Source organism: Anolis sagrei, chromosome 11, assembly GCF_037176765.1.
Source record: "Anolis sagrei isolate rAnoSag1 chromosome 11, rAnoSag1.mat, whole genome shotgun sequence".
Classification (NCBI taxonomy): Eukaryota; Metazoa; Chordata; class Lepidosauria; order Squamata; family Dactyloidae; genus Anolis; species Anolis sagrei.
The window spans coordinates 6559365-6581132 of record NC_090031.1 but is presented as its reverse complement, the minus strand read 5'-3'; the positions used below and the strand labels follow the sequence as shown (position 1 = coordinate 6581132).

Here is a 21768-nt window from a genome sequence, read left to right as displayed (position 1 = left end):
AAAGGGGTGGGAGGGAACTGAGGCCACAACAGATTGATTCCAAGTTAGTTTGCTAAAGATGACTGCAGCTGAGTAAGTCTTCGCTTTGCAATTTATGAGATATATTATTGTGGGGGAGGGGGCAGGGGAAACAACCCGGGGAGTCAATAAATGGGCGTACAAATGGATAATGACCCCTTTTTCATGGAAAACGCAATGAAGGTGATGGAAAATCATTTTAATTCTATTGGAATAGATCTTTCTAAAATCCGCCATTCATCAAAGTACCATTGCGTCCCAAATGTGTTTGAACAGGCGGAGAATTGAGACTAAATGGAGGCCCTTGCCAGCTTCCTTTTGAAGATATTCCCAGAGTTCAGAAGGACGTCATATGGGGCTTGGCTCCTGATACCACCAAAGCTCTGTCCAGGTTTATGGGACCATAAATGCCATCTCTGTATGGTATTGAGATGCCACCTATACTTCCATAAACCTGGGCAATGCTTTGCTGACGTCCGGAGTCAACATAAAGCATCTACTCAAAATGGTGGTCCATGGACTGCTGATGGTCAGTAAGCCTATAGTTCCATAAACTTGGGCAATGCTTTGCTGACATCAGGAGTCAACCCGATAAAGCATCTACTCAAAGTGGTGGTCCATGGACTGCTGGTGGTCCATAAGCCTATAGTTCCATAAACCTGGGCAATGATTTGCTGATGTCAGGAGTCAACCCATAAAGCATCTACTCACAGTGGTGGTCCATGGACTTCCTGATGGTCCGTAAGCCTATAGTTCCATAAACCTGGGCAATGCTTTACTGACGTCAGGAGTCAACCCATAAAGCATCTACTCAAAGTGGTGGTCCATGGACTGCTGATGGTCAGTAAGCCTATAGTTCCATAAACTTGGGCAATGCTTTGCTGACATCAGGAGTCAACCCGATAAAGCATCTACTCAAAGTGGTGGTCCATGGACTGCTGGTGGTCCATAAGCCTATAGTTCCATAAACCTGGGCAATGCTTTGCTGACATCAGGAGTCAACCACATAAAGCATCTACTCAAAGTGGCGGTCCATGGACTGCTGATGGTCCGTTAGCCTATAGTTCCATAAACCTGGGCAATGCTTTGCTGATGTCAGGAATCAACCCATAAAGCATCTACTCAAAGTGATGGTCCATGGACTGCTGATGGTCCGTAAGCCTATAGTTCCAAAAACCTGGGCAATGCTTTGCTGGCATCAGGAATCAACCCCATGAAGCATCTACAGGACTCAACCCCATAAAGCTTCCCTAGCCTCACAATCCATCCTCTTGTTCATCTCTGAAGTCAGAAGTTACATTCGAAGTTGCAGTCACAGAATGCAGATATTGCACACCGTTTGGCCTGAAGAGCATAACCTGAAATCTACCATCTGCTCCCCTTTTTTTCTAGCTCAACGGCATCTCGCAGTCGCGCAACAGCACCTTTTGAGGCATTGAGCATGATGGCCAGCATGCCAACGCCCCGAGGTGCATTGGTGGCCGCTGGTTGTTTTGTAAAGGACACCTTTACACCAAAAAAATGTGCAGCCTCCTTCGGTTTATAGGACAGATGACAACAGTTCCAGAAAGGACAACCGTAGGGGGTTAATGGGAATACTGTATCATTTTCCTGTCACGTACCCAAGGAAGATGCTGGAAGAAGTTCCTGCGAATGTTAGCAAGATTTTGGGGGGGAAGGCGGGGGGGCTGGCCGAGGGAGCCGGTAACAAACAGTCACTGTCACGGAATGGGGATGATAAATTCGCTGCGGAAATTGTCGAGGCAGATGTTTAATTAGTGGAAGTCAAGCTGGATAAATCAGGAGATGCCGATGCAGATCTGGTTTGGGTTTCCGTGTTTTTAAAACTCATCTCGTTGTTGTTGTTGTCGTCGTCGTTCTCTTTCTCAGAGTTTGCCTCACCGTTCGACCCGACGGCTGTCTATTGTTTCCTTTTCCGCATCACTCTCCCCCCATTGAGCTTGAGCGCGCAATCGCTCCTGTCATAATGGATTCCCCCCCTATGCGCGCGTTCGCCACGTTAGGACACGTAATGGATGTTTTCTTATGGTAATGAAAAATAACAAAGCAGCATACTTTGTCTTCAGCGTAGTTAACCTCTTCTGAGCTCAGCGGCACATCTGGCGAAAGAGGAGGGATCCTTCGGAGCAGAGGAATCGGCTTCCCAGCAGGATTCGGTTTTAGGGGCGGCAGTCCTACTGGGTCTGGATCCCTGCCACTGGAGGAAGAGAACCGCCTCGAGCAAATTGTAGCACACCATACCGGTTGTACCTTCGCATCTACTTATGATGGCCCACTTTCCCATCTGGTTTCTGCAGGAGGAGAATGTGCTGCACTTGATATCGACTGAGATTCGGCAAAGTGCAGCGGTTTCAGTGTAGTACTCCGAAAGACCACTTGAAATCTCCGTCCATCCATAGAGACGCACTGGGTGACCTTGGGCAAGTCACATCCCTTCGTCCAAGGGGAAGTCAGAGGCCGACCATTTCGGAGGAATTTTGCCAAGAAAACCCTATCTTTGGGGACTAGTTGGTTAGTCTCAACTAGGCTAGCATAACTTCCAGCATTCTAAACATTACAATTGGGATCTGGAAAGCCAAGCAAGTATGGTCAAGATTGCAGAAGTCTATCTTCTATATAAATAAAAATGTAATGTTCGTTTGTGGGATTAACAGAACTCAAAAACCACTGGATGAATTGACACCAAATTTGGACACAAGACACCTAACAACCGAATGTATGGCCTTCACTAAAAAAAATTGATTTTGTCATTTGGGAGTTGTAGTTGCTGGGATTTATAGTTCACCTACAATCAAAGAGCATTCTGAACCCCACCAACGATGGAATTGAACCAAACTTGGCACACAGTTCTCCCATGACCAACGGAAAATACTGGAAGGGTTTGGTGGGCAGTGTCCTTTGATTTTGGAGTTGTAGTTCACCTACATCCAGAGAACATTGTGGACTCAAACAATTATGGATCTGGACCAAACTACACGAATACTCAATATGCCCAAATGTGAACATCGGTGGAGTTTGGGGGAAATAGAATTTTGACATTTGGGAGTTGTAGTTGCTGGGATTTGTAGTTCACCTACAATCACAGAGCATTCTGAACCCCACCAACGATGGAATAGGGCCAAACCTCCCACATAGAACCCCCATAACCAACAGAAAATACTGTGTTTTCTAATGGTCTTTGGCGACCCCCCTGATGCTGCCTCATGACCCACCCCGGGGTCCTGACCCCCAGGTTGAGAAATGCTGAAATAGATAAACCTAAGGGCTTCAGTGGATCTACTCTAGTCAAGACTAAAAGAGGATTTAGGCCTACTTAACCTTGCTGGTTCTTTATGCCGCTAATATTCCTGAGCACCGGAGGTGGGTGTCCGTGGCGTACACACCTTTTCAGAGCCGACATTGCAGAAAGGGCACTCAATTTAACTAAAAGAGGCGAGGACGGCTGTTCCAAGATGAAATGGAACATTCCCTCCCATAAAAATACTGTAGAGGCGAGGCCGGTAGAGGTCTTCCAGCTTTCCATTAAACAAATAAGGGGCCAATCCATCATTTTTAAAGGTTTGGACCCAACCGTCCGCTTGTAAACTTTCCCCCCACCCTCCTTTACTTACTCCTGAGAATATCTGATAGAGGAATGTGCATTGCATCCTACTGGGAACATGTGGGCAAGTTGTTATTTTCTTTTTATGACGCCATGCTGTTCTGTAGGTTGGCGTATTTCTTTTGAAGAAGACCTCTGTGACACTGAGTGACGATTCTGAAGTCTAGACATACTCTTACTACAGATCTGTGTTGATCCATTGTTTCTCTTATACGAGGGGTGTCCATTAAAGATTTCCCCTGACCCACTTCTATTTATCACAGGACTCTGAAACTGCACATGTATAGTGATATCAGTCTCTATAGATTACATGCCAATTTGCAACTCTGAACTGATAACGGTCCTGATTTGACAGGTCCTGAAGTGGTGTGAGGTTTGGTAATGGACCAAGTGAAATCCAGAGCAGTCACCAAGTTCCTTGACTTGAAAGGCCGCACACCAAAGGAAGCATTCAATGAGACGAAAGAGGTTCATGGTGATGATTCCCCATCATATGATGGAGTCAAGAACTGGCATCATCCATTCCAGTGTGGTCAGACTTGGGTGCAAACAGCTCTAATCCCAGGGCGCCCCACTCTGCTATTGAGGAACACACCATCCAGCAAGTGGGGGGTCGCCATTTTGGAAAATAGTTGTGTAACTCTTCGTCACCTAGCCCAAAATGTCAAGATTAGTGTGGACTCCATGGAAAAAATCACCCAACACCATCTTCCCATGCATAAGACATCCACTCGCTGGGTCGCCTGGCTGCTTACACACTTCCAGAAGCAGGAACGAGTGGAATGCTCTCAGGCTCTCTTGACAATGACATGCCAGGGAAACCAGGAGGACTTTGTCAACAGACTGATCATACAGGATGAAAGCTGGGTCCATCACTCTGATCCTGAGACTCAAGTCCAGTCGATGCAATGGGCGCATCCTGACTCACTGCCTCCAAAGAAGCCACATGCCCAACTCTCGGCAGGCAAGGTCATGCTCACAGTATTTTGGGACTAGCACAGAGTAGTATGGATGGATTTCCTAGCAAAGGGAACCATGATCACTGGGACAGACTAGGCTTCACTGCTGTGGAAATTGTAGAAGATCATCCAAACCAAAAGACAATGTGGCATGCACCCCAAAGGTGTCCGCCTTCTGCAAGACAACGCAGTAGTTCACAACTCCCCCGTTGCCCAAATGGACGAAGCATTCTCTGGTGGCTTTGACATTGTACCACATCTCCCAGATTCACCTGACCTCGCACCATCGGACTTCCACCTCTTTCCAACAAGGAAGTTATTTTTGAAGGGCAAACATTTTTCAGATGAGGAGACTCGGATTTCCGAAGTCACAACATGGCTTTGGGAACAACCTGTCGACTTCTACAAGTGAGGTGTTTACAGTTGCTTCAAAAGATGGGAGAAGTGTGTGTCCCAAAGTGGCACCGATGGAGAGAAGGACTCCGAATTGGGCCCAGTTGCATTGCTCTCAGTCCACAGGAAAGGGGTCAGTGGAAATCTTTCATGAACGCCCCTCATATTTGCTTCCCCTTTGGATCCCTGTTTGTCAAAGTCAGGAAGAGGTTTCCATATTTTAAAAAATAACAATTGACCTTAGAAAAGTTATTGTTTGGACTACAGAACCAAGAATTGCCGGTGGCCATGCCAGATGGAGGAGTCTGGATTCTGTAGTCTTTCCTGAGCTCTGGACTCGATTTCCGAACACATTCAACGCAGTGCTTGGGAAAGTTAATGTCCAACCATGAAAATGTTTTTCTCTTTTGTTTGACTTAATGTTTTATTGTTTGAAGGACATGCTCAGAGCAACAGCAGTTGATGCTTAATGGATCGTGCTTAATGACATCGCCGGGGCATTCCCCCTGTGACAGCAACAGAAGGCGTCTCTAGGCTTTGGATGTGGGTCCTAAAATCCCCGGAATGAAGAAATTGCAGAGAGAACATCTCTCTTAAGAGTTTCTCGGACTTCCAGGACAACTCTGTAGTCAACCTCGACTGGGAGCTGATGCATTGGAAGGACCTAGAGAAGTTGATCATGAGAGTCACAAAGGAGGACTTACAGATTCCTATAGAGAGCATTTAAATCAAATCCACAAAAGTAAAATGGAGAGGGGATCCATCAGAACAGACGGAACACCAACATTTTTGAAACTTCTGCTGCTTTCCATCTGAAATATCACACAACTGGAGCACCCCTGAAAATTACCAATCCAACCTCCGAGGCAGTCTGCTCCACTCTCAAACAGCTCCTCTAGTTCTTAATAATGTTGAGGAGGAATCTCTTTTCTGTTGGAGCATGTAAGGAATCAGTGAATGTTTGTGTGTCAACTGTAAAATAAGATGCGTGAAGCTGATTGGTCAGGCAGTGCCCGGGGAGATGGCTGAGCCTGGAACTTTTGGATACTGTTACATTTTTGTTCAGGCTCGAGCTGTGCCGCTGCACAGAGAGGCGTTTTTGAAGAGAGAAGCATAGAGAGACAGAGTTTGGTGTGTGCTTCATGAGCTGCTGAAGGAGTTTATCCACATGGACAGAAAAAAACCATATTAAACGTCTCATAAAAGGACATGTGAATAGATGCAACTTACCACATTCTACATATATTGTTCTGAACTACAAAGAGTAAACTTCTTGTATTTTTATTGTTCACATGCGTGGCATATTTTCTTTCTCTGGCAAGGCAGTGTGTGGACTGATCAAACGTGAACTACACATGGTTTATTTTACATTATGCCCCATTTTCTTGTACGAGAGTTATCCGGAAAGTAAGGTTACAAGGCACGTAGCTCTTGCGGGAGATTTTTGCAGGGGAAGTTGGTATCACTGCTGTGTAACAGGAAGCCAGCAGAAGCGAACGAGCAGTGCCAGTCGTCAGTAGCTCATCATGCCACATTTTCTTGTATGAGAGTTATCTGGAAAGTAAGGTTACAAGGCACGTAGCTCTTGTGGGGGATTTTCGTGGGGGAAATTGGTATCACTGCTGTGTAGCGGGAAGCCAGTGGAAGCGAACGAGCAGTGCCAGTCGTCAGTAGCTCATCATGCCACATTTTCTTGTACGAGAATTATCCGGAAAGTAAGGTTACAAGGCATGTAGTTCTTGCGGGGGATTTTCGCAGGGGAAGTTGGTATCACTGCTGTGCTGTGGGAAGCCAATGGAAGCGAATGAGCAGTGCCAGTCATCAGTAGCTCATCATGCCACATTTTCTTGTATGAGAGTTATCCAGAAAGTAAGGTTACAAGGCACGTAGCTCTTGCAGGGGATTTTCGCGGGGGAAATTGGTATCACTGCTGTGTAGCAGGAAGCCAACAGAAGCAAACGAGCAGTGCCAGTCGTCAGTAGCTCATCGACTGGCGTTGTGGTGAAGGTTAGAGATGAGCGTCCTCATTCTATTTCCCTCCAAGTGCAAAGTTCATGCTGCAATATACTACCGAAATGCTAAGGGCATGAACGCCACTGTGATTCATTGTGAAATCATTTCTGTTTATGGAGAGGACGTAATGTCAAGATAGCATGTGACAAAATGGGTATGGAATATATTGTGAGACCATGAAGAAACTTCACAGAGCCACCCAAAACAAACGTCGTGGGATGCTCACGTCAGGAGTCTGTCTCCATGACACCGATCACGCAACACAAGAGTTGTTGACTTCATTTGGTTGGGATGTTTGAAGCCACCCCACTCACAGCCCTGATCCTGCACTCAGTAAATATCACCTGTTCTCTAAATTGAAGGAACACCTTAGTGGAAAACACTCTTCCAATGACGGCGAGGTGAAAATCAAAGTGAGAAACTGGCTGAGAAAGGCAGAGGGAAACTTCTATGACATAGGCATCCAAAACTCGTCCCACGGATGACAAAATGTATTGAACTGAATGGTGATTATGTGGGAAAATAATGTAATACCTAGATTACAATCCATGTAAGTTTCATTAAAATATATTCATTGTTTGTATTTAAAAATAAATCTTTCTGGATAACCCTCGTATTTTCAATCCCTTGTGTCCTAGTCTCTAGAGCAGCAGAACACAAGCCGGCTCCATCTTCTTCATGACGTCCCTGCAGATATTTCAAGGCAGCTCTCATGTCAGCCTTCTCTTCTCCAAGCTTAAACCTTTCAGTTGTGCTACCTGGATAGGAACCAAAATCCTCCACAAAATTATCATGTTTATCCACTGTTACCAGACAGCTGTGTCCAGCTGTGAGATACCTTCCTCCGGAGCAGAAATCCCACGTGGTCCTTTTCAGACCAAAACGTTCCTCATCTCCCATTGTTATAAACACTCTCTCTTAGCCAACATTTCTCTACATTCTCCAGTGGTTAGAGATTATAGAGGGTGGGGGCTTGAGGCCAACAGCATTTGAAGGGCGATACGATGCTACAGAGTGGGGGTCCTATGAGGAAGAAGCCCACCAAATGGTCTTTCTAACCTTGATTTGTGTTTACCTGTCCCATACACACAGACATGCACAAGTTTGTCATCTCTGCTGTAAGGGATTTAAAGGTAAAGGTTTCCCCTGACATTAAGTCTAGTCGTGTCTGACTCTGGGAGTTGGTGCTCATCTCCATTTCTAAGCTGAAGAGCCGGCATTGTCCGTAGGCACCTCCAAGGTCATGTGGCCGGCATGACTACATGGAGTGCCATTACCTTCCCGCTGGAGCAGTACCTATTGATCTACTCGTATTTGCATGTTTTCAAACTGCTAGAAGCTGGGGCTAACAGTGGGCTCATCCCGCTCCCCGGATTCTAATCGCTGATCTTCAGTCAGCAAATTTAGCAGCTCAGCCTCCTAGGTTATGTGACCGGCATGACTACATGGAGCGCTGTTAGCTTCCCGCTGGAGCAGTACCTATTGATCTACTCACATTTGCATGTTTTCGAACTGCTAGGTTGGCAGAAACTGGGGCTAACAGCAGGAGCTCACCCTTCTCCCCAGATTCAAACTGTCGGGGGGGGGGGGTCCAATTTAAATGGACACTATTTATTCTGTCAATTTTGCAAGTGTTTGTTTGGCTCTCCTCAATGCAAAGCCTTCGAAAATACATTTCGGAAACCTTAATGCGTTTCAGTCCTTTGGGTGGGCACCTTTCCCCTCTTAAGCATCGCCACCTTGCTTTAAAAATAAATTGTGCCCTAAACAAGTGCGGAAGTTTGCAATTCTCCAAATGGCCTGGCTTTGAATGCTTCTCGGAGAGCGCAAAGAGGAAGAACCTTATTTATTTTAAGGTGTATTTTGACTAAATTCTCTAATTTCGCCAGCTGTCAAGGCGGTGTTAAGCAAAATGGGTTTGAACCGCTGTAGTTTTTGTGTCCCGGACTAGATGTCAAGGCCCTTTTGCCATCGCTGGAAATTCTGTCAGTCTGGATTTACTATCGGTTTCCCACAGCTGAATTCTTAAGCAGCGTGATTTAACACTTTGGCTCTCCGTCAACCGGTTCTGGCATTTATTTGAATGCATTACGCCACTGGTTTCCATAAACTCCTTGCCCCCCTCTTTTCGAGGTTTTTTTTACAATTGTTTCAAATAGATGACTGTTTATTTCCACGGAAACCATCTGTATTTCTACAGAGAGCAAGGGATAAACTGTACGTAAAACCCGGTAATGTCACCACCGCACCGATCAAGGAAAAACAGATTGGATGGCACAGGGCAGGCAGAGAACGTCTTGTGTGTTTCTGTAAAAGGGAATCCGTTCAAGGCATCTGTACATAGCATTTCAATCGCTGGATTTGCACACAGATTTGAAATAACGAAGCCCGCAGTGTTTGCCGTCTCTATTTGCATACCGTTTTAATAAGCCTTTTGGCTGCTGTACGAAACATATCAATCAATAAAATCCAAAATAACTCTGAAATGATAGCAACGCAACCAGCACAAAACATACCGCAAACAATCAATGAATCGTCGAAGGCTTTCATGGCCAGAATCAGTGGTTTGTCGTCCGTTTTTCGGGCTGTATGAGCTCACAACCTCTGAGGATGCCTGCCATAGATGCAGGCAAAATGTCAGGAGAGAATGCTTCTGGAACATGGCCAGACAGCCCGAAAAACTTACAACAACCCAATCAATAGATCAGTGTTTAATGTATTGTCGAAGGCTTTCATGGCTGGAATCACTAGGTTCTTGTGGGTTTTTTCGGGCTATAGGGCCATGTTCTAGAGGCATTTCTCCTGACGTTTTGCCTGCATCTATGGCAAGCATCCTCAGAAGTAGTGAGGTAGTGAGATCAGTGTTTCTCAACCTTCCTAATGCCGTGACCCTTTAATACTCATGTTGTGATGACCCTCATCCATAACATTATTTTGTTTGGGGGTCATCACAACATAAGTATTAAAGGTGTATTTGAAAGCTGACTGGCACAACCTGGGGATCACAACCAGACACAGTGAAGACATCTGCCCTTGCGCTATGCGACTCTGCTGCTGAGTTTGCATGCCCAGTATGGAACACATCTCACCACACTAAAACAGTGGATGTGGCTCTTAATGAGACATGCCGCATTATCACAGGGTGTCTGCGCCCCACACCACTGGAGAAATTACACTGTTTAGCCGGTATTGCACCACCTGACATCTGCTGGGAAATAGCAGCCAATAGTGAAAGGACCAAAGCAGAGACATCTCCAGCTCATCCCTTGTTTGGGTATCAGCCAGCACGTCAATGACTTAAATCAAGAAATAGTTTTCTAAGATCTAGAGACACTCGCTGGAACACCCCAGCAAGCGAGAGTGCAAAAGTGGCAGGATCAAACCCAGAACCTCAACCAATGGCTGATGTCAAATGAGAGACTCCCCCCTGGGCACACAGAAGACTGGGCAACTTGGAAGGCGCTGAACAGACTGCGCTCTGGCACCACGAGATGCAGAGCCAACCTCAAGAAAAGGGGCCACAAAGTGGAATCCACGACATGTGAGTGTGGAGAATTTCCCATCCACACCATGTTGCAAATTCCTACCAACCCAGTTGACCACAGGAGCTTTTATTTGTCACTCTTTTAACCTGGAGACTATTGAGCTGAGAAACGGTATGTCTTTGTTCTGTGTGTGGTCCATCCATGAGCCAAGCCACCAGTGATATAATTCATAGCTCCTTCAGATGTGTTCTCGAAGTCTTCCTGGTCTTCATGGATAGGAAAGACATGCAGCTTGGGCCAAGACTTTGTTTTACAAGCACGGCTTGATGGTTTCTATGTGTTCTTTGGCTTTGCGTCCTGGCTCTCATCTTGGGTTCCCTCTGGCACATCTTGGGTTCCTAGCTTTTTCATGACCACTTCCTACAGTTCAGCCCTGATGTTTCCAGTGGGATCCTTAACTGATTGATGGTTACTGTTTGGTGCCTTCAAGCCATTTTGGACTCTGAGAGATCCTAGGGCAACCGAACCAAGGCAAGATTTGTTCACCAAGGGGGTTGCTATTGCTTTGCTCTGAGGTGTCTTCCGTGACATATCATCCATGAGTTTCCATCATTGTGGATTCGAACCCTGGTCTCCAGTCCAACACTCAATCCTCCAAGTCACACTTTGTATAAGATTGTGTTGAACTTCTGAGATTTTTTTAAGCATGTCTGTGGTTGGAAATAATAATAATAATAATAATAATAATAATAATAATAATAATAATAATAATCGACAACAGATCCCAAATGTAGACTCTGCAAAAAAGCAGATGAAAGCAGATCACATCCTCAACTGCTGCAAGATCACGCAGACAGAGTACAAGCAGAGGCACAACACCATTGCTCAGATGATTTATTGGAACTTGTGCCACAAATACCATCTGCCTGCGGCAAAGAACTGGTGGGATCACAAGCTGGAAAGAGTTACGGAAAATGAACACAGCAAACTACTCTGGGACTTCCGAATTCAGACAGACAGAGTTTTGGAGCCCAATACTTCAGTCCTCACAATCATGTTAAAAAACCAAATATGGATCGTCGATGTTGCAATCCCAGGGGTCAGCAGGATTGAAGAGAAACAACTGGAAAAGCTGGCACGATATGAGGATTTAAAGATTGTACTGCAAAGACTCTGGCACAAGCCAGTAAAGGTGGTCCCAGTGGTGATCGGCACACTGGGTGCAGTGCCTAAAGACCTTGACCTGCACTTAAACACAATCAGCGCTGACAAAATTACCATCTGCCAGCTGCAAAAGGCCACCTTACTGAGATCTGCACGCATTATTCGCCGATACATCACACAGTCCTAGACACTTGGGAAGTGGCCGACTTGTGATCCAATACAACAGCCAGCAGAGTGTCTGCTGTGAACTCATCTTGTTGTGTTTCAAACAACAACAACAAAACAATAATAATAATAATAATAATAATAATAATAATAATAATACATCACACAGTCCTAGATGCTTGGGAAGTGTTCAACTTGTGATTTTGTGGTACAAAATCCAGCATGTATATCTCATTTGTTGTGACATACTGTGTTTTTGTGTCAGTAAAATAATAATAATAATAATAATACTTTCCTTATATTCCGCCCTATCTTCCTGAGGGTACTCAGAGCGGATATGACTTGGATGGAGCGTATCTGGATTTCAGGAGGATCTTCCTTCGACAAGGTCTCCCATAACCTTCTACCAGAGAAACTAGTCTAATGTGGGCTAGACAAAACTACGTTTAGCTGGATCTATAATTGGCCATGGCCAGACTCACTGGGTTGTTGTGAGCTTTCCAGGCTGTATGGCCATATTCCAGAAGCATTATCTCCTGAAGTTTCACCTGCATCTATGGCAGGCATTCTCAGAGGTTGTGAGGTCTGTTGGAAGCTGGGAAAATTGGGTTTATATATCTGTGGAATAATGTCCAGGGTGGGAGAAAGAACTCTTGTCTGTTTGAGGTAGGTGTGAATGTTTCAATTGGCCACCTTGATTAGCATTGGATGGCCTAGCAGTTTTCAAGGTCTGGCTTCTTACTGCCATGAAAATGAACAAAATCTGGCAACCAGTATTTAAAACATTGTAAAGTCGTGACAGTAAGGTTTTCCCCTGACATGAAGTCCAGTCGTGTCCGATTCTTGGGTGTGGTGCTCATCTCCATTTCTAAGCCGAAGAGCCAGCGTTGCCCGTAGACACCTCCAAGGTCATGTGGCCGGCATGACTGCATGGAGCACTGTTACCTTCCCGCTGCAGCGGTACCTATTGATCTGCTCACATTTGCATGTTTTTGAACTGCTAGGTTAGCAGAAGCTGGGGCTGACAGCAGAAGCTCATGCCGCTCCCCGGATTCAAACTTGCGACCTTTCAGTCAAAAAGCTCAGCAGCTCAGTGCTTTAACCTAACAACACTCAAAAACAGGGGAATTCCAGACAAGAAACAATCAGGGCCAGTTAATTACCTCCCAAGAAAGGATTTCCCCCAGGCAGGAAGCAGCCAGGTTTTGAAGCTGCAAGGCCATTCAGTGCAAATCAAAGTGGCCAGTGGCAACATTCCCACTTGCCTCAAACAGACAAGAGTTCTTTCTTCCACCCTGGACATTATTCCACAGATATATAAACCCAATTTTCCTAGTTTCCAACAGACTGCACAACCTCTGAGGATGCCTGCCATAGATGTAGGCAAAACGTCAGGAGAGAATGCTTCTGGAACATGGCCATACAGCTTGGAAAACTCACAACAATTTCACAATTTCATTCCAACCTGCTTTTTCTCTGGCTGATCTTACTGCTGTCTCTTTCTCCCGGGCTTTCAAACCATCGAGTGTGTTTTCTTCTCTTGTTTTCTTTTCCTTTTTTTCTTCTTTTCAGGTCTGGGTTTGTTTATTCCCGTGGCTTCATCTCCCTTGACCTGTGCATTCTTCATTGCTATCGAAAGTTAATGGGGCCAGAATTGCATTCCCAAACATTGGGGCCCCGGCGGAAAGTGGCCGAGGCCCGAACTTAGTTGATCTCTGGTGATCGGTTCAATTTAGTGACCATTTTTCGCCATTAGAGCCCCGGCAGAGCGATGGCCGTTCGGCCGAGTGTCTGTCGGAAAATTGGCTCTTTGATAAGAGCCTCTGTTATCAGAGGGGGATACTTTCTCATTTACATTTAGATGAGTATTGATTATTTATTTACTCGGAGAAGGGAGATTCGTTCCCAATCTTATCTCTCTCGTCTCGGCTTGTCAGCAGAAAGAGAGATAGAGCTCCAGACATCAGCCCGAGATAACAGCACTTTGCGAGCCGCTGAGATAAAAGTTGGAATTGGGCCTTTTTCTCGCCTTGACTGAAAGGCTAAGTTTTGAAAATGAGAACTGATGGGTCCAGCTTTCAAAAGCCTTTCTGAAGCCGGTGGCAATTTAGCCCGGCTTGGCGGGACGGCTTCCTCTAATAGGGTCCGGCATTTCTCTCCTTTTGTTGCAAGAATGGTTGGATTTCGTTATACTTCTCGGGATCGGAGCCAAATGACCTTCCTTTTGCATTCGGGCCGCGTTGTTGACCTTCCCAGGTCATGATCCCTTCTTGTTGCTTCTTAATTTTCGAAATGATCCTTCCCAGCTGCTAAAAGGGAATGTTTGTCATTAGATTTACTTTCTTACTTACTTAGACGATCCCTCGTAGTCCGAGGATGATGGTCCTCCAAGTGTAGTGTCTTGGTGACTGTCGGGCCCTATTCTTGATCTCCATGTTCTTCCACAGTGACGGCATCGGTTTCCAGGTGGAAGGTGGTCCCAGTCAGAGTTGGCTTGATATAATAATAATATAATAATAATAAACCTTTATTTATACTCCGCTACCATCTCCCGGAGGACTCGGTGTGGCTTACAAGAGGCCTAGCCCAAATATATCAGTAAAAACAACAACAATACAACAAAATGAACTCAAAACAAAGTAATAAACATTGACAACACACCATATGCTTTCGTCTTGTCACATTTTCCCCTTTCGCCCTCCATTCATGCCTCTGAATTCCGCAGCACTGCTGGTCACAGCTGACCTCCAGTTAGAGTGCTCAAGGGCCAGGGCTTCCCAGTTCTCAGTGTCTATGCCACAGTTTTTTTAAAAAAAAATCTCTTTATTGAAATTTTTCAATTACATAAGATAAAATTGGGGAGGGGATTTCTCCAGAAAGGAAGCAGCCAGGCTTTGAAGCTGCAAGACTACTCAATGCTAATCAAGGTGGCCAATGGAAACATTCCCACTTGCCTCAAACATACAAGAGTTCTTTCTCCCACCCTGGACATCATTCCACAGGTATATAAACCCCATTTTCTTAGTTTCCAACTGACCTCACAACCTCTGAGGAAGCCTGTCATAGATGTGGGTGAAACATCAGGAGAGAATGCTTCTGGAACATGGACAGACGGCCTGGAAAACACATAACAAACTATATAAACCCTACTTGCCTAATTTTCAACAGACCTCACAACCTCTGAGGAAGCTGTCATAGATGTGGGTGAAACGTCAGGATAGAATGCTTCTGGAACATGGACAGACGGCCTGGAAAACACACAACAAACTATATAAACCCTACTTGCTTAATTTTCAACAGACCTCAACCTCTGAGGATACCTGTCATAGATGTGGGTGAAACGTCAGGAGAGAATGCTTCTGGAACATGGACAGACAGCCTGGAAAACACACAACAAACTATATAAACCCTACTTGCCTAATTTTCAACAGACCTCACAACCTCTGAGGAAGCCTGTCATAGATGTGGGTGAAACATCAGGAGAGAATGCTTCTGGAACGTGTACAGACAGCCTGGAAAACACACAACAAACTATATAAACCCTACTTGCCTAATTTTCAACAGACCTCACAACCTCTGAGGAAGCCTGTCATAGATGTGGGTGAAACGTCAGGAGAGAATGCTTCTGGAACATGTACAGACAGCACAGAAAACTCACAACAAACTATGTAAACCACACTTGCCTAGTTTCCAACAGACCTCACAACCTCTGAGGATGCCTGCCATAGATGTGGGTGAAATGTCAGAAGAGAATGCTTCTGGAACATGGCCATACAGCCCGGAAAACTCACAGCAACACGTTTCTTGTGCACTAGCTTTTCCTTGGTTCTAAGTTGCCCAGTGCTTGTTTCCAGTCACAAAACCCAACCTCCTTCTTAAAGCTTTGCAAGAAAGCAGATTGATTCAACCAGCTTTCCATTAATTGATTAAGGCATAATCAACTCAAATGCCTTTAACCCGTCGTATCCGTCATTTATTTTATTTCACTTACTCATAATGAAATGTTCCTAACCTGCCTCGTATCCCCGACTCTCAGGTCAGCGTTCTACTCGAAGCTGTTTTCAATTGACAAAAAATATTTGCAATAGACGAAAAGCAATATTAAGCGACGTGCTGGCAACAAACGTCGGAGTAACTCCAAGTTTAAGAGAATCGTTTTCCACCAGCTCTTAAGCCGTGTCTGGCATTCTGTTTCCTTTTCAGCCATCGCTTTGGGCAGCAGTCTCAGTGTTTGTCTTTGTCTGAATCGTGGATAACATTTTGCGGTTTCCCTTTTCCATTAAGAAACATAACAAAACAAAAAAGGAGATACCTTTCTATCAACACACTGCGACAGCAACATAAACAGGCAAACACAAATATTGAAACTCCTCATTAAAACAAGGAAGAGAGGAAAGTGGAAACAATAGCAAAAGAAAGAGAAGAAATAAAGGAAAAGTCAACTTCCCACTTCTCTCCTTGCAAAGTCAATTGTTTAATGGTATATATCAGTGTTTCTCAACCATCTGAATGCCGCAAATACTTTTTGTATTCTCCCCTTAAGATCTTCTGGAGAGGCCCTGCTCTCGGTCCCGCCACCTTCCCAGTTGCGTTTGGTGGGGACAAGAGACAGGGCCTTTTCTGTGGTGGCTCCCCGGCTATGGAACTCTCTCCCGAATAAAACTAGATCTGCCCCCTTCCCTCCTGACATTTAGCAAGCAAGTGAAGTCTTGGTTGTGGAACAAAGCATTTTTAGCATAATGGCTGAGACCGGTAATTGACTAAAGTATTGACCACAGTGTGCGAACTGAGTTGAACGTTGTTTTTATCCTGGCGAATGTTTTATTACGCTTTTTATCTGATATGTATTTTTAACTTATTGTTTATATATGATGTTTTAAAGCTGGGTTTCTCAACTTGGGGGTCGGGACCCCTGGGGGGGGTCACAAGGGGTTGTCAAAGGGGTCACCAAAGACCATTAGAAAACACAGTATTTTCTGCTGGTCATGGGGGTTCCGTGTGGGAAGTTGGTCCAATTCTATCATTGGTGGGGTTCGGAATGCTCTTTGATTGTAGGTGAACTATAAATCCCATCAACTACAGCTCCCAAATGTCAAGGTCTATTTTCCCTAAACTCCACCAGTGTTCACATTTGGGCACATTGAGGATTCGTGCCAAGTTTGGTCCAGACCAGGGGCGGCTCAACCATTACGTAAAGTAAGCATTCGCAGTATAGTTGATTTTGCCCAGGGGCGCTTTTGAGGTGCTCTTGTAGGAAAATAGACCTTGACATATGCGAGTTGTAGTTACTGGAATGTATAGTTCACCTAAAATCAAAGAGCATTCTGAACTCCACCAATGATGGAATTGAACCAAATAGGGCACACAGAACTCCCATGACGAACTGAAAATATATATCAACGATTGGTTGGGGGTGGGCGCCAAAATACTGTCCACAGTGCTCTCTAAATGTAGGTGAACTATAGTTCACCTAGATGTAGGTGAACTATAACTCCAAAACTCAAGGTCAATGCCCACCAAATCCTTCCAATATTTTCTGTTGGTCATGGGCATTCTGTGTACCAGGTTTGGTTCAACTCCGTTGTTGGCGGAGTTAAGAATGCTCTTTGATTGTAGATGAACTATAAATCCCTGCAACTACAACTCCCAAGTGACAAAATCAATCCCACCCAACCCCACCAGTATTCAAATTTGGGTGTATTGGGCATTTGTGCCAAATTTCATCTAGTGAATGAAAGTCCATCCTGCATATCAGATATTTACATTATGATTCATAACAGTGGTAACATTACAGTTATGAAGTAGCAATGAAAATAAATTTATGGTTGGGGGTCACCACTGTATTAAGGGGTTGCGGCATTAGGAAGGTTGAGAACCACTGTTTTAAAGGTTTGTTTGTGAGCACTGAATATTTGCTGTTAGCCAGTCTGAGTCCCTCTACGGAAGTAGAGAAGATCGGGAGACAAACGTTTTCAATAAATAAATAAATGTCTTTGAACTGCCAGGGACAAAGACATGCCACTGCATAAAAATATATTTGGCTAGCAGAATTTTAAGGGAAGGTTGAGAAATACTGTGCTAGAAACTTGCTACTGATGCAGAAACGTGTGTATGTGACTTCAGGTTTCATGGATTTATGGCAACCCCATGGATTTCGTAGGGTTTTCTTACGCAAGGAATGCTCAGAAGTGGTTTTGCCAAAACCGAGCCTAGAATTCCAAGTGCTGAAGTGCGCTAAGCCTGCTTGGCATCCAATATTAGACAGGATCTGGTTTCTCAAGCTGGCATCCTTGAATGTTTTGACTCTCCCCCCTCCCTCCCCCATGTTCCTGAAGCTGAAAGAAGCCCTGTAAATTTATTGTCTGTTTACAGGCCCTCAGTACCGGCTGGAGAAGCAGAGCGAGCCCAACGTCCCCGTTGACTTAGACTGTACCTTGGAGAGCCAAAGCACTTTGGAGTTCTGCCTCGTCCGAGAGAATAGTACGTTGGCCCTTTCCCCCCTTTCTTGAAATGCTTAAGCTCACGTAAGTTACGTCCCTATATTTGGGCAAACAACATTGGAAGATGAGTTGGGTCCAGTCTCCTTCCCCCCCCCCCCTTTTTCTTCTTCTTTCCCTCTCTCCGTTCTTCTTTCCTTCCCTCCCAAAGACAGCTCTCATCCCTGCCAAAAAAAAGTTTCCAAAAGCCCCGTGATTGATTTCATACCTTTTCGGTTAAATCGTCTGCACCCTATCACGCCATGATTCATCTGTTTTTCTCCTAACCTCTGCTCTCGTGAAGTTGTTAGAAGCCTCCCTCTGTCCCAGCTGCTTAAACAAAAACACTCAGTCCAGTCTGTTCCAGTTTAGTATCAGCAAGAGGTCAAGATTTCGGCCTTTGAGGCTTTCTCGGCCCCTTTTCCTACATGACTTTTGCTCCTTGCCTGAGAAAACCCTCTCAAATGCATACGGTTGCCATAAACCAGTGCTTCTCAACCTTCTTAATGCTGCAACCCCTTAATACAGTTCCTCATGTTGTGGTGATTCCTAACAAATTGGAAATTATGGCAACACAATCATCACAAAACGTCCAGCAAATAATCAGTGTTTTTCGACCTTCCTAATGCCGCAACCCCTTAATACAGTTCCTCATGTTGTGGTGACCCCCAACCATCACATTATTTTCATTGCTATCTCATAACTGTAATTTTGCTACTGTTATGAATCATCATGTAAATATCTGATATGCAGGATGTATTCTGATGCTTTCTGATGGTCTTGGGCGACCTCTCTCAAACCCCCTCGTGACCTCCCCAGGGTCCTGACCCCCAGGTTGAGAAACACTAATCTTGGTTAGAGCACACCTGGAATATTGTGTCCAATTCTGGGCACCACAATTGAAGAGAGATATTGACAAGCTGGAATGTGTCCAGAGGAGGGCGACTAAAAGGATCCAGGGTCTGGAGAACAAGCCCTATGAGGAGCAGCTTAAAGAGCTGGGTATCTTTAGCCTGAAGAAGAGAAGGCTGAGAGAAGTCATGATAGCCATGTATAAATACGTGAGAGGAAATCATAGGGAGGAGGGAGCAAACGTGCTTTCTGCTGCCCTGGAGTCTAGGACGCAATGGAACAATAAATAATAATAATAATTAAAAAACTTTATTTGTACCCTGCTACCATCTCCCCAAGGGACTTGGTGCGGCTTACATGAGGCCGAGCCCACAATGCATCAGCAGAAAACAACAACAACAGTAATACAAAACAATAAAATAAAACTCATAAACAGAAAATAAGCAATAAACATCAACAATAACACAACAACGTTTAAAAAAACCTATGACTGAGCCAAATGTAATAGTTAAAATTTTAAAAATAATGCTGAGCATGACCAGGTGAAATATAACTAGGGTAGAATTTTCTGAGAAGAATGGGCGTGCAGACAATCCTAAATCACTAATAAAGTTCATTTATGGACATATTGCTAGGAGTTTCCTTAATCTGGGAAGGCACACTGGAACAACCACGTTTTCAGACTCCTCCTAAAAACTGCCAAAGTTGGGGCATGCCTGATGTCCTTAGGGAGTGAGTTCCAGAGTCGGGGAGCCACCACCGAGAAGGCCCTCTCCCTCGTCCCACCAATCGCGCTTGCGATGGAGGTGGGAGCACAAGCAGGGCCTCTCCAGATGATCGAAGAGATCGTGTGGGTTCGTACACAGAAATGCGGTCACGCAGGTAGACGGATCCCGAACTGTTTAGGGCTTCAAACTACAAGAAAGGAGATTCCATCTGAACATGAGGAAGAACTTCCTGACTGTGAGAGCCGTTCAGCAGTGGAACTCTCTGCCCCGGAGTGTGGTAGAGGCTCCTTCTTTGGAAGCTTTTAAACAGAGGCTGGATGGCCATCTGTCGGGGGTGCTTTGAATGCAATATTCCTGCTTCCTGCAGAATGTGGTTGGACTTGATTATAGAATCATAGAGTCTTCCAACTCTATGATTTTATAATTTTGTCGCACTTGTTGCCAGTATGCAGAACTAAAGCACTCTTAAAAGATGCCCATCCTCCTAAGCAGTATGCATTTCCATGTACTTAGGGTTGCCACCGGTTTGGCTTGGCTCTGGGTTCAACTTCCATCAAAGGCAGCGAACACAACACAGAGTTGTAACTGGCTTTGCTTTGAATGCACTGGAGATGGAGTCGCAGAGTACGTTTCGGCCTCGTTTTAGCCGCGGCAATTAAACCCAGCCATTTATTCAGATGAGGAATTTGCAGTGCGAGCGTTATTTATTTATCAGAGGAGCATGCACACACACAGAGAGAGAGAGGCAGATCTTCCCTTCGCCGAGTCGAACAGATGCTAGTCCAACGCATGCCAGCATTCTCTCTTTTTTGGAGCTGGCGTATCATTTATATTTCAAGGGATTACGCAGGGAGAAAAAAAGAAGGAGAAAAAGCTTTGCATTCACCCAAAACCAGAGTGCGACGTCTCCTTTCTCACCCAGGGCTTAGCGCTGTCAGAAAAACACTCTCCATATTTGGTGCCAACAAGGAAAGCTTGGGCCGAGGAATGCCTCTTCCTTCCTTCTTTTCTTCCTTCCTTTCTTCCTTCCTTCCTTTCTTCCGCCTTTGTGCCTTGTTTTCCCAACAGCAAACGGTCCCCCAACCATTCACGGTTAATTTCCTTTTATACTTTCCGCCCGGCTTTCTGGAAAGTTCCCGCTTTCCCCGTTTCCATCATTAGGTAGCAATTAGTATTCAAGGGAAATTGGTCCTAATATATTAAAATTGGTTAAGTGCCTTTAGACCTATACCAAAAGCCCACGTCTCATTGGAAAATGTAATTGGGGACGCTGTGTATGTAATTAATTGAATTACAATTAAGAACTTTCATTAAGCAATATACCAGTACATTAAAGTAATAAGGGAATGGGTTTTTTTGTTGGGGGGGGGGTTGTTGGGGGATATACAGCCTGGTTAAACTTGTATTGCTTTTTCGAGGAAATGGAGAACTGTTCATTCCCTGGCATTTGAAGGTGGAGGATTAGCCTTCTTGTATTATTGGAATATGACAGGTGCAGCGCCAAAATATATATAGGTTGCTATGAGTTTTCCAGGCTGTATGGATATGTCCCAGAAGCATTCTCTCCTGACGTTTCGCCTGCATCTAGGGCGGGCATCCTCAGAGGTTGTGAGGTCCCTGCCTGAGTGGTGATGGCACGATCGTCAGCATAAGAGTAGAAGATTATCCTTCTTGTATTATTGGAAGATGACATCTGCAGCGCCTCTATCTATCTATCTATCTATCTATCTATATATAAAGGTAGCTGTGATTTTTCCGGGCTGTATGGATATGTCCCAGAAGCATTCTCTCCTGATGTTTCACCCGCATCTATGGCAGTCATCCTCAGAGGTTGTGAGGTACCTGCTTGAGCGGTGATGGCCCAATCGTCAGCATAGAGTAGAACATTAGCCT

General features: G+C 44.9%; 1 protein-coding gene across 3 annotated transcripts in view; it reads left to right on the top strand.

Moving 5' to 3' along the window:
• MAPKAP1 (MAPK associated protein 1) overlaps positions 1–21768 on the top strand; it is a 162064-nt gene that overhangs the window by 98182 nt on the left and 42114 nt on the right. The window contains exon 9 of one of the 3 annotated variants that reach the window (XM_067471832.1): positions 18192–18299. The exons of 1 other annotated variant lie outside the window; for it this stretch is intronic. In XM_067471832.1, the coding sequence (XP_067327933.1) occupies positions 18192–18299 (108 nt within the window). Of the gene's footprint in view, positions 1–18191; positions 18302–21768 lie in introns of all 3 variants that reach the window. One more of the 3 variants, XM_067471831.1, reaches the window with a different exon arrangement.